General features: G+C 45.7%; 1 protein-coding gene across 1 annotated transcript in view; it reads left to right on the forward strand.

Annotated features, from left to right (window-relative positions):
* Positions 1-12,044, forward strand: part of DOCK2 (dedicator of cytokinesis 2) — a 410,412-nt gene that overhangs the window by 47,563 nt on the left and 350,805 nt on the right. The window contains exons 9-14 of the mRNA XM_060146542.1: positions 291-372; positions 5,601-5,736; positions 7,841-7,916; positions 9,685-9,761; positions 10,349-10,474; positions 11,695-11,819. Of these exons, the coding sequence (XP_060002525.1) occupies positions 291-372; positions 5,601-5,736; positions 7,841-7,916; positions 9,685-9,761; positions 10,349-10,474; positions 11,695-11,819 (622 nt within the window). The remainder of the gene's footprint in view (positions 1-290; positions 373-5,600; positions 5,737-7,840; positions 7,917-9,684; positions 9,762-10,348; positions 10,475-11,694; positions 11,820-12,044) is intronic.

Here is a 12,044-nt window from a genome sequence, read left to right on the forward strand (position 1 = left end):
CAAAAATATCAGATAGCTGGGTTAGAATTTGCTTACTAGATGGCGGAGGGAAAGAGGTTGTGAGTACCAAGTGTTAGTAATTCCTTACCCCTGCCTGTCTAACGTCTGTCTCCCTGACGGGACTGTGATCTCCTGGAGGGAGGGACAGACATGGAGAGCCTGTCTCAGACACTCCCATGTCCCCAGTTGCCAGCTTGGTGTTGGGCTCATAGCAGAGGCTTGGTGAATATTTTTACCTTATGAATATTGAGACCCCTAGCAGTAATGGGTTGCCACCCCTCTTCCCACAGCGAGAACTACCTGGTGCGATGGGGCAGCAGGGGCTTCCCAAAGGAGATTGAGATGCTCAACAACCTGAAGGTGGTCTTCACGGTAGGTGTGCACTGTCCTCTTGTACCACATCCCATACTCACGGACATGATCTTGGAGATGGGGCTGGTCAGGTGCTCAGGAGGGAGCGTGGCCTTGGTGCAGAGCTGTGTTCTGGGCTTTCTGTAAAAGGAAGCTATTGGGAAGATGGATCTCCTCCTTGCTCTCTCTTCCTCGCTCCCTATCTTACTCGTGTGTACCCAGTGCAGAGCACTGTGTGAACAAGCACAAGCCTCTTCCAGCAGTAATGTCTAGGTGGACTAGGTACAGCAGCTACTTTGATTTTCTGGTTGATTCATGGTTAACTTGAGTTCCTGACTTTGGTTCAGACCATCTAAAAACCTTTCCAAAATACATCAGATTAAAAAAGGCCTTCCTAGAACATTGACTGCCTTGGTAAATTAGACATTCTGAACATAATTAAGTCATAGATGACTAAAGATCTTACGATTCCCTGGGATCATCCTTCTAAATACCAATACTCACCAGGCAAGACGTAACAGAGAAATGTTGAAATCAATTGCTATTTGGATGATTTATTTCTGAGAGTGAACTGGCTTTTTAGTTCTAGAAAGGAGAAGCAGTGGAAAGAAGGAGATAAGAGTTATCATTTCCAGCAGAAACCCCTCTCTTCTGTTTTCACCGAGTGGTGTTCAGAGTATGATCTTAAGATATCTGAGGATATTGGTGTTTTCTGCAAGCACCTCTGGGGAGAAGAGCATTTATGAGATTTTTCACTGTGTCACCTGTGTTAGCAAGAGAGATTACAGAGGAGGAGCGAGGGAGGGGTTTGGGCATTACAGAGTGACCGACATGCTGGATTAACCTACCTTGCTCCACAATAATTTTCCAGTTACAGGCCATTAAGTTCTATGTCTTATGTTACAATTAGATTGGAGTGCAGCTGATTTATTTTGTTCGTTACTTCCTGAAAAATGGGCTAGAGGCATGGAATAAGATCATAGATCCTAATTGCTTAGACAAAGTTTTCTTGGCATATATAAATGTGCCTCGGTGCCGTTTGTCTATTATTCGTTAGAAGGAGGAGCCTATTTATTTTCTTGATAAATAGGAGAGTCCCACGGGGCTTCCTGATTAAACCAAGAGACAGATGTTTCACAAGAGGGAGAGGGACGGGGAATCAATCAGTGGTTCATTTTGCAGAGAACCAATTCATGATGTAAACGTGCAGGAAAGGTCATCAGTAAATTTGTGTCGCTCAATAATAATGAGAATGTGGTCCTGCCTTTGCGGAATTCTGCCTGTGCCACCACCTCTTCTTCACACAGCAAACGAACTTGAGAGCCTTGGTTGACTGGTTTAATGGGTTGACACTTCCTTCTCTTGAAATGATGGGAATCTTCATTTCAGGACAAGGAACGTCACGGTGCTCGAGCTTCTTTTATTGATTCAAGTGCTACCCAGTGAGCACCTACTGTGTGTAAGCTCTGTGCTGTGTCTGGGGATACAGCAGTGAGTAAGCTGACAGGCTCCTGCCCTCAGGGTGTGATGGGGGGAATTCAGAAAATAATTAAATGAATAAATAAACAAGAGAGATCTCAGAAGGCAATCCATGCCATGCAGATAATTAAAACAGGGTGATGTGATGGCGTTTGACTGGGAATTACTTTCAGTTGGGCATCGAGGTTATGTTTTCGATATGAGATACGACTCGGCAGGCGCATGCATTGCTGGCCTCCTTTCTCCTGTCTCCGGATATCAGCTCTTCCTAGTCTCCTCCTTGGAGGCAGAGCCCAAGAAGCTGGCACGTGGCTTGGGCTGATGGTGGAGTTTCCCTTCCGTCTGCTTTATGAGCGTTCACCCTCCGTGGCCCTGTAAGAGGAAAGCGCACATACCGCGAGGTTTCCTAAGACTTTGCCCACTTTGGGGGTTGCTGCTAACACGTGGGGGACAAGACTGAACAGTAAAAGGAACACTGATGAATGACTAAATCAGGTAACGCGTGTTTTAAGTTTCGTGTCTCAGCTGCCCCAAACGTCTGACTGAGTTCTGTGAGGCCCGAGTGAGAATGTCGGGAGACACCTCAGACTGAAGCCTAGTTCTGAGATTGCCTGTTTATACACTCTCCAGAGAATGACCTGTGCTCAAGCATTTTTACCTTGCTCTCATAGCAATAAGCTTCTCTAGTACCAAGGGCCTCTGATGAGGAAGCTCTTAAAGGTCTGGTGTCTTCTTTTGAGCAAGTGAAATTTTTTCAGAGAAGAGGAGTGGAAAATGGACTTACCTAGGAATCTTAAATAGTTACCTAGTGTATTAATTTGCTAGGGCTGTCATTACAAAGTACCATAGACGGGGTGGCTTAAACAATAGAAATGTATTTTCTCACAGTTCCGGTAGCTGGAAATCCAAGATCAAGGTGTTGGCAGTGTTGGTTTCTTCTGAGGCCTCTCTCCTTGGCTTGCAGATGGCCACCTTCTCCTTGTGTGTTCATGTGACCGTCCTTCTGCGTGTCTGTGTCCTAAACTCCTCTTCTTATCAGGACACGAGTCATACTGGATTAGAGCTCACCCTAATGACCTCATTTTAGCTTAATCACCTCTTTAAATGCCCTGTCTCCAAATACAGTCACATTCTAAGACATGAAGGGGTCAACATATGAGTTTGGGGGAGACATAATTCATCCCATAACATTTAGGAAGGAACCTGTCAGGTGGCAGGGCTTCTGTGTCTCTGGAATGCCTCTGAAAGATACCAATATAGATATTTCAAAAATACAAAAAATCCTAATGGGAGGAGGGAAGTAATTAGGGATGGAGGTCGTTGTGAGGGAAGCAGGACTTGAGCTGTTAAGGATGGAAAGGATTTGGATATATAGAGGAATAAGGGGTAAACTTTAGAGGTGGAGGTACAGATGTGGGGCTTAGGAAGAAAGATCTAGAGTCGAAAGTGAACATTGTGTGTTTGTGGAACAATAAAGAAATCTTTGTGACAAAAATAGAGTACTTGCATGCTGAGAATAGTGGGGAATCAGTGGGATAGGACAGCTGGAAATATATTTTGTCTAGGATATTTCATGTCAGCTGGGGAAAACTAGCACTAACAGGGTAGCAAATATCAAGCTATTAACATTGTTGCGGGGAGAGAAATGAAATGATGAACGTGGCTCGTAAAGATGAGTTTCAGGGGGATTTCAGGGTGGGTTGGAGGAAGGAGTCAGGCAGGCCAGAGAAGAGGCTGTCCCACCATCTGGATGTGAGATAATTGGAATCTCAAACTCAGCTGCCTGCTGGGCAAGGCGGGAGATGCAAATGAGTGGAGGGGCTGCCTCCATCAGAAAGCCGCCTCTCCCCTACCTTCCCTGTCTCCCTGCCCAGTGGGGAGACTTGGGAGAGTGGAGAAGCAGCTGTCCATTCCTCCAGCTTTGAAAGGACAGCCCTTGTATCAGTGAAGATTCTCCAGGGAAGTTGAACCAGGAAGATACGTAAATAGGTAGATTTGTTGTGAGGATTTGGCTCATGTGATTGTGGGGGCTGACAGGTTTGAAATCTGTAGGGCTGGACGGCAGGCTGGAAACTCAGGGAGGATTTCTATGCTCTAGTCTCGAGGCAGAATTCCTTCTTCGCTGGGAAACCTCGCATTCTGTTCTTAAGACCTTCAACTGATTGGATGAGGCCCACCTACGTTATGGAAGGTGTGTCCTTTACTTAAAGTTAACTGATTGTAGATGCTAATCAGACCTACAAAATACCTCACAGCAACATCTAGACTAGTGTTTGATCAGGCAACTAGGCAGCATAGCCTGTCCACGTTGACACATAAACCCCCAAGCAGGAAGCTGTGGACCACTTTGAGGCCATGTCTTGTTCCCAGAGACTCTGCACACCCCTCCCTCTTCTTCCCACACCAGCCACAGTGAGAGGCTGGGGATGGCTGCTTTACCCAGGCCCTGGCTCTGATGTCAGCTGACAGGCTGCTCCCAGTACCTATGCCTGCATGAGGATTAACTCAGAAGAGAAGCGACTATTCTCTAGTGAGGCCAGGCCCAGGAATCTCTGCTCTGATGCCAACAACATGCCTTGACATCCCTTCTCCAGCTGATCTGAGCTGGAAGGGGGTGCCAGGAACACCGAAGCTTTTAGATTTGAGCAGGGCGCTTGAATGCTGAGGTAGTCCAGGTGGTTTCCCTTCCTGTGTGCCTTTGGATGGTGAAAGAAATGTATGGTGGTGGTTAGGTGGATGGACTTTGGGGTCAGAGTGACCGGACAGTGTCTGCAAGGACTGAGGTCATGTCCTCGGGGAAGACCCTTATCTTCTTTGTGTCTCAGTTTCCCCATATGTCAAATGGGGCTGCAGTAATAGTATTAGTGATGGGACTTCGGAGTGTTGTGAAGGATCAAATAAGACGATGATGTGTGCAACACTGAGCACAGGGCTTGAGACGTCAGCATAGTTCACGGTTTCAGCGTTCCTCCTCCTGAGCCCACCCCTGTCCCCCTTGCAGTTAGGTGTGGCCACGGCCCTTGCTTTGGTCACTGAAATGGAAGCGGAAGTGATATGCCTCTCTTCTGGGTGGGAGCTTTAAGAGCCAGTGAGTGATTTGCCCCGTTACCTTCCCCTGCTCTGGGGACAGTGAGTGCGCCTATTGTGACAGGATAGATCCTCCAGCAGCCAGGGGCCCAGAGTGAGTGAGTGGAGCCCCCGCCCATCTGCACTGGACCGGTAGCCTGAGCTGGAAATAAACCCTGTTGTGTTAGAAGCTCTCAGATACTGGGGTTGTTTGGTGTCACAACAACCCAACCCCGAGTGATATACATGCATTAGGTGCTCAGTAAACGGTGATTGTTAGGATTTTTCCTTCCTCCTTTTGCCTTCTCCCTCAGAGGTGCTGAGCGATGACCAGGTGGATGGAGTCATTTGCAGCAAATGCTATTTTTGGATACATCAGCTGGTATATAGAGACGGCTACCTATACAGCTGATACTGTACCTCTATCCTTCTCTTCCCATCAGTTTGAGGTGGAAGAATTGGGATTGAACACCAGAGCCCTATCATCCAGTTTCCTTTCCAAAACTCATCTTTCTTATGTGTGAAACGGGGGTGCTAGCTTTGTTTTCCATCTTTCCCAGGACTAACTGTATGATTGGTCCATGGATGCTAAGTGCTAAGCACCAACCTCCCCCCACCCCCAGAATTTACTATTACTGAGTTTGCTTTTCTACTTTTTGTTCATTAGACACATGATGTGTAACTATTCGTTTCCTGCCTTACAGGATCTTGGAAACAAAGACCTCAACAGGGATAAAATTTACTTGATTTGTCAAATAGTCCGAGTTGGGAAGATGGATCTTAAGGATACGAACACAAAGAAATGCACGCAGGGACTGAGGCGGCCTTTTGGGGTGGCAGGTAATGACACACCACACAGCACTAACTGTTACTGGAGTGCACATTTTATATGACTGAATTTTGAAGATTTTTTTTCTTTCACTCTCCTCCTTGCCCTCCCCCCCTCAAAAACTTAGGCCAGACAACCCCTAATACTTACATTTCCTGTGACTAAATCAAAATAATTGGTAACTAAGTCTAGATTTATGATGAAGACGGTGAATGATGGAATCCCCGTGTCTGGAGCAGAGCGCTGGGACCACAGTGCAGTCTGAGCAGTCGGCACCTTCACTCCCCAGCACAGTGAAAAAGGAAGAACAATATGGGTGGGATCTAATTATGAGGAGCAAATCATTTTAAAAAAAATATCCAGGACAGGAAATGCATTTACACAGAATGAGTCACCCACCACGCATATAAATTCCAGCTGGAAGTGGACGTGTGGAGAGCTGGCATAACCGAATGAGGCTGCTTGAGAGCGGCAGCACCTCCACACTGCTTTCCAAGCCTTAACTCCCTTGGGGGTTTCCAAGACTTCATCATTCTTGTCCGACTTTTACAGTTTTTGTTATATTTGACTATCACTTGCACTATTATTTACCCAATATATTTTCTCTTAAGGAACCTTCTTTATTTAAACTGAAGTACATTTTTTTTCTTAAAAGACAATTTAAATACCTGTGGAAATAGCAATTTGATATGCAAGTTTTACTTCTTTTTTTAAAAGTATAACATTTTAGTTGTGTACCATTTATAATCCTTGTATACCATATCTAAACCCAGTGTTTCAGGTTTCTCACTTCAGGACACCCTGATCTTCTGTTATCACAAACCAGCTGGCTGTCCAGTGAGTCCCCTGGCACTGCTTGCAAAGTGGCGAAGCGGAAGAAGTTAGTTTATATTGAGCCAGCTGGTGTTTCAGCTTAGCATTATTGCTAGCTAGCTAGCTAGCTAGGTGATCTTGGACTAGCTTATTCCCCAGGGCCTTAGTTTCATTATCTGCAAAATGAGGGACTTGGACCTGGTTGATCCATGACTTGGTCTAAATTCTCTGATTCTATATGAGGGACACTTTTGGCATCACAATGTCCCTGTTAAGGCAGTGAGGGTCCTTCAGCCTTACTGCAAAGTGTGTCTTTGTCTCCAGGTGTAGCTGGCTCTCTCTTTTGGTTTCAGGTGACAGCAATCTGGTGTAACTGAAAGGTTTAGGAATAGATTGCTTCAGGCATAGCTGGATCCAGGAACTCAATTGAATTTACAGTATGAAAAACTCTGGAGCCAGAGGGAGATGGTTCTACCCAAATCATTCTCACTGAGAATGGGCAAGGGGGGGTTCTGTTCATCAGAGAGAATGGATGCTGGTCAGGTTCAAATAACAGTTTCCCCTCCTTCTCTCAGTTCCGTAACTCCTCTCTTGAGCTAGATGCAATCACTAGTTGATTATTACCCAAGCAGTTTTAATGGCTCCCTGACTGGGGCCTGGAGTGTTTGAGGAATTTCATGCTACTAGGGTTTTGGCTCTATTTGGCTAGCATGTCTCAGTGCTCCTCCCCCTGCCTCCATTTCTATAATCCCTGCTCTAGTGCAGGAGTTCTTTACCTTGGTTTTTTATGGACCTTCAGGGGCTGATTTAAGAAGTTTCAGAGGGATTCAGAGGCTCCCTCTGGAAATGCAGGGTTCAAGGATCCACAGATAACGTGTCTGTGCATTTGAGCACGTTTACGAAAAGAGGGTGAAGAAGTGTTCAGATGCCACAGGGAGTCACCGCGCTTGGGTTTTGTCAGCACAGTAAACATCCAGTACAAATATGTCAGGTCCAAACCTAATTAATTCCATAAGCTTAATTCCATAAGCACGGCTCTGACTCTTTCCTTTTGGCCTCTGCCAAGCCCTGGGTTCTTGGATGCTTCCCTGACTGTTGACCTCCCAGCCCGGTTTGCCCAGAGGCATTTGCCAGTTGTTGCCTGTAATGAATCCTTGCTGTCTGTATATCGTCTCATGCTGGCTTGCTTGCCTTTTTAGGCTTTCCTGTCCCAGCCTCCTGCCCTACAAGCTCATCCCATTGTTACCCTTTCCTGGGAGCAAGAGGGCTTAAACCATTAATTCATTTCTCTTTTCTTTCTAGTTATGGATATAACAGACATCATCAAGGGGAAAGCAGAGAGTGATGAAGAAAAGCAGCACTTCATCCCTTTTCACCCGTGAGAGATTTCCCATTTCTTTCCATTCTCTGAAACCACATCCTTTCTGATTGAGGGCCACACAAAAGCAGGGTGAACTGATTCCCTGAGTTGATGATAGCCCAGGTAGGACCTCCCAGGAGGAGGGCAGGTTGAGAATGATGGTCTCAGTGCTGAGGCATTCAAAACCAAGCAGCTTATACAAAGAACTATTAAAAATCAACCATAAGAAAATGACCCAATTTAAAAATGGGCCAAAGACCTTAACAGACCCCTTACCAAAGTAGATAATACAAATGGCAAATAAGCACATGAAAAGATGTTCCACATCAAATGTCATCGGGGAAATGCAAATTAAAACAACAATGAGATAACTACTACATACCCATCAGAGTGGCCAAAATCCGGAACACTAACGACACCAAAATACTGGTGAGGATGTGAAGCAACAGATATTCTTACCCATTGCTGGTGGGAACGCAAAATGGCGCAGCCACTTGGGAAGACAGTGTGTTGGTTTCTTATAAAATTAAACATACTCTTACCATATGATCCAACAATCATGCTTCTTGGTATTTACTCAAAGAAGTTGAAAATATGTCCACACAAAAACCTGCACACAAATGTTTATAGCAGCTTTATTCATAGTTGCCCAAACTTGGAAGCAACCAAGATGTCCTTCAGTAGGTGAATGGATAAATAAACTGTGGTACATTCAAGACAATGGAATACCATTCAGAACTAAGAAGAAATGAGCTATTAAGCCACGAAAAGACGTGGAGGAACCTTAAATGTGTATTACAAGTGAAAGAAGCCAATCTGAGAAGGCTACATACTGTATGATTTCAACTATATAACATTCTGGAAAAGGCAAAACTATGGAGACAACAAAGGGATGAGTAGTTATCAGGAGTGTGGGAGGGATGGACATATGTTGTTATATATTTGTCCCAACCTATTGAATGTACACCACCAAGACTGAACCCTTAGATGAACTATGAATTTGGGGTGAAAAAAAAAACCAACCAGCTTCTCACCTATTCGTTCATCAGATGTTATTTATTCAAGGGACTTTGACTGAAGGCTGGCAGAGGGCTGGGCGTTGTGCCAGGCGTGGGGGGATGAGGTGGGGAACAATGTCGACGTGGCCCTTTCTTCCTGAAGCTTATGTTTAGATGCAGAATTAAATGAACAAAAGACTAAGTATGACAGGGACCATGAAGCTGTGAAGCAGCTGCGTATCAGGAGCATATAACAGGAAATCAGAACCTAATTCTTGCGGGTGGAAATATCCATGACTTTAGAGGAGGGTAGTGAGGAGGGTGAATATCCTTTCCTTGATCTAAAACAAGTTTGAGAAAGCCGGATCCGTAGTTTCAGAACTTTGTCCTCGTTTGTCTAAGGAGGATGGTGTTTTGTTACAGATAATGAGGTCAGTGACTCTAAGTCATGGGATTAGGACTTAGTATGAGCAACTAAAGCCTTTTCCACCTTGCTGAGCTCATTTTGAGGGCTTGGGAATCCTTCCTTTTTAAGAGTTTTCCTAGGAATAAAAATGGCCTCTACTTGTAGCATTGGTATTCCCCAAATTTCAGAGCCATGTTGCTCTGTGAAAAAGAAGGATGTGCTTCTTGATGGCAGGTACACTCTCTGAGCTGACATGGGCAGGCTCACTTTTCACCTAAGGTGTATGGAGGGGTTGGGCAGCTTTCTGGAGCTCCTGGAACCACAAGGTAGGGACCCCATGGGGGTACCACGCAAGTATTTTGTGCTCTCTTTTCCTTTCTAGGGTGACAGCTGAGAATGACTTCCTGCACAGCCTGCTGGGCAAAGTCACAGCCTCCAAGGGAGACAGCGGAGGGCAAGGTAGAGTGCCAACAGGCCAAGTGGGCTGGGCCTGACTTCAGCTTGAGATCCCTTGATTCTGGGGCAAACAGATCAAACTCCTAAACCCTGGGAAACATAGCCTTCCTTCCAGACAGACCGTTGTGAGGAATGGGGGAGTGTGATCTACAGAGCTGGAAATCTCTAAATGGGAAGCAGAAGGAGGCATGTCCTAGTGCCTGAAGGAAGAAGGGAATTGGTATAGCCTATCTCCTATGTGTCAGGCACTGTAAAATGTTTCCTTGTTCAATTTCATCCTTCCCACGGTCCTGTGAGATAGATGGTATCAAACCCACTTTACAAAGTCTGGGTTTAGAAGGGTGCAATGATTTGGCAGAAGTTGATCCTGCCAGAAGTAACCTGTGGGATTTAAGTTGGAGGTGTCTTGCTCTAGAGCCCCTCTGCATCCTGCCTTGCATCCTCCCCCGGGGCTGGGTCACTGCGTCTGTGGCCGCTTGTCTCTGCTTCCATGGTCTCCTCCAGAGAGAGACCAAGGGGAGAGATGATGGGAGGGTGAGGCTGAGGGAACACCTTGAAGTTGACTCTTCACCATGAGCATTCCCTTCCAGGCCTCTGGGTGACCATGAAGATGCTTGTGGGTGACATCATTCAGATCCGCAAGGACTACCCACACCTGGTGGACAGGACCACCGTGGTGGCCAGGAAGCTGGGCTTCCCGGAGATCATCATGCCAGGTTCTCCTTCCCCCTGGGCGGGGCTGGGGGTGGTCTAGCTAGTGTGATCCATTTTCTTTTTAAAAAGTCAACTACTTCTTTTCTACTGCTTTTCTCTATTTCTCTCTCTGAAGGTAACCACTAAAAACAATTGTTATATATCCAGAAATCTTCTATGCATTCACATAATAAACACAAGCACATAAATATACACACATGCACCCACCCCCCCACAAATGGGAACCACACTTCATATACTTCATATACCATTACTTATTATACTTTACATAGCGTTCTGCAGCTCACTTCTCACTTAATAATTTATCATGGACATCCTTTCCACTTTACTACACGTGGAATAATTTCACTCCTTCTGGGGTGAATACTGACATTCTCTTAAATTGCTAAGCTATTTTTTTATTACCAAAAGAGTCCACGCTGATTGTAAAATGTCCAAATGGCATGAAAAGATTTAAAGTGAAACCTTAAAAGCTCTCTCAAATCTTTGTCTCCAGAAGTAACCATGATACGTATTTTCCAAATGTGTATGTAATAAAAGAAAGTAAATGGGACTGCATGATAGCACTCTTTTGAAACTTCCCTCTTTGCCTTAAACTTGAGTCTAGGACTTGTGTCCATAACCACTCTCGCTGACTTACCCCTTCTGTCCACAGTTGCATGGTAGTCCACTGGTGGTGTAATTTATCTATGCCTGCTTCACTGAGACATCAGTCCCTTGTGCATTCCCCTGTAGGGTTTTCAGCTCTCACCCCCCCATTCCTGAAGACCCTCCACACCTCGTCCCTCACCCCATCCGTGTTCCTCGGACACAGAAAGTCATTCTGTCTGCTTCTGCACAGTAAGAGATCTGCGGAGAGAACCATCTGTGGTTGTTATTCATGCACCAAGATCAATCCAATTGGAGTTTGCCTTTGCCTTCCCAGAAGGTGTCACTAGAGGATGAAAATTAAATGATTTTTAATGGAGAAAAAAATACGGCCAGTGGTGACCATCCTACCTCCCTTTTTGCAACTCATTTCCTACTGTTCCTCCATCCTCTTGTTACCTACTGCTCCAGCCTCCCTGATGAAGTAAAAATGCTTTTCCAAATCGTTCTGATTTTAACTTCATTAACAGACAAGGTGTGGCACTTCCACCAGCTCCCCAACTCCCCGCGCCCTCTAGTCAGTGCCTCTCCTGCTACACAGACTCCAACTGTTGTCTCTCTCCCTGTGCCACAGGGGACGTCAGGAACGACATCTACATCACTCTCTTACAAGGTGACTTTGACAAGTACAACAAGACCACTCAGAGGAATGTGGAAGTGATCATGTGTGTGTGCGCGGAGGATGGCAAAACGCTTCCTGTAAGGGACCCTGCTGTTGCTCTGGGTGACAGGGCTCCCCTAGGGAGCCTCTGTTCATAAAGATTTTCTTTTCCCGTTCCCGATCCTGCTCTCTAAATGCCAGGGGCCTGCGGGGTGGTGTTGAGTAAGGGGATCTACACCTTTAGAGCCTGGCTGGCACAGTAGCCCGTAATAGACCTGGTGTTGTTCTTTCTTTACCCCAAAGCAGTTGGCTTTTCAGTGTCT

The sequence above is a fragment of the Lagenorhynchus albirostris genome, chromosome 3 (assembly GCF_949774975.1).
Source record: "Lagenorhynchus albirostris chromosome 3, mLagAlb1.1, whole genome shotgun sequence".
Classification (NCBI taxonomy): Eukaryota; Metazoa; Chordata; class Mammalia; order Artiodactyla; family Delphinidae; genus Lagenorhynchus; species Lagenorhynchus albirostris.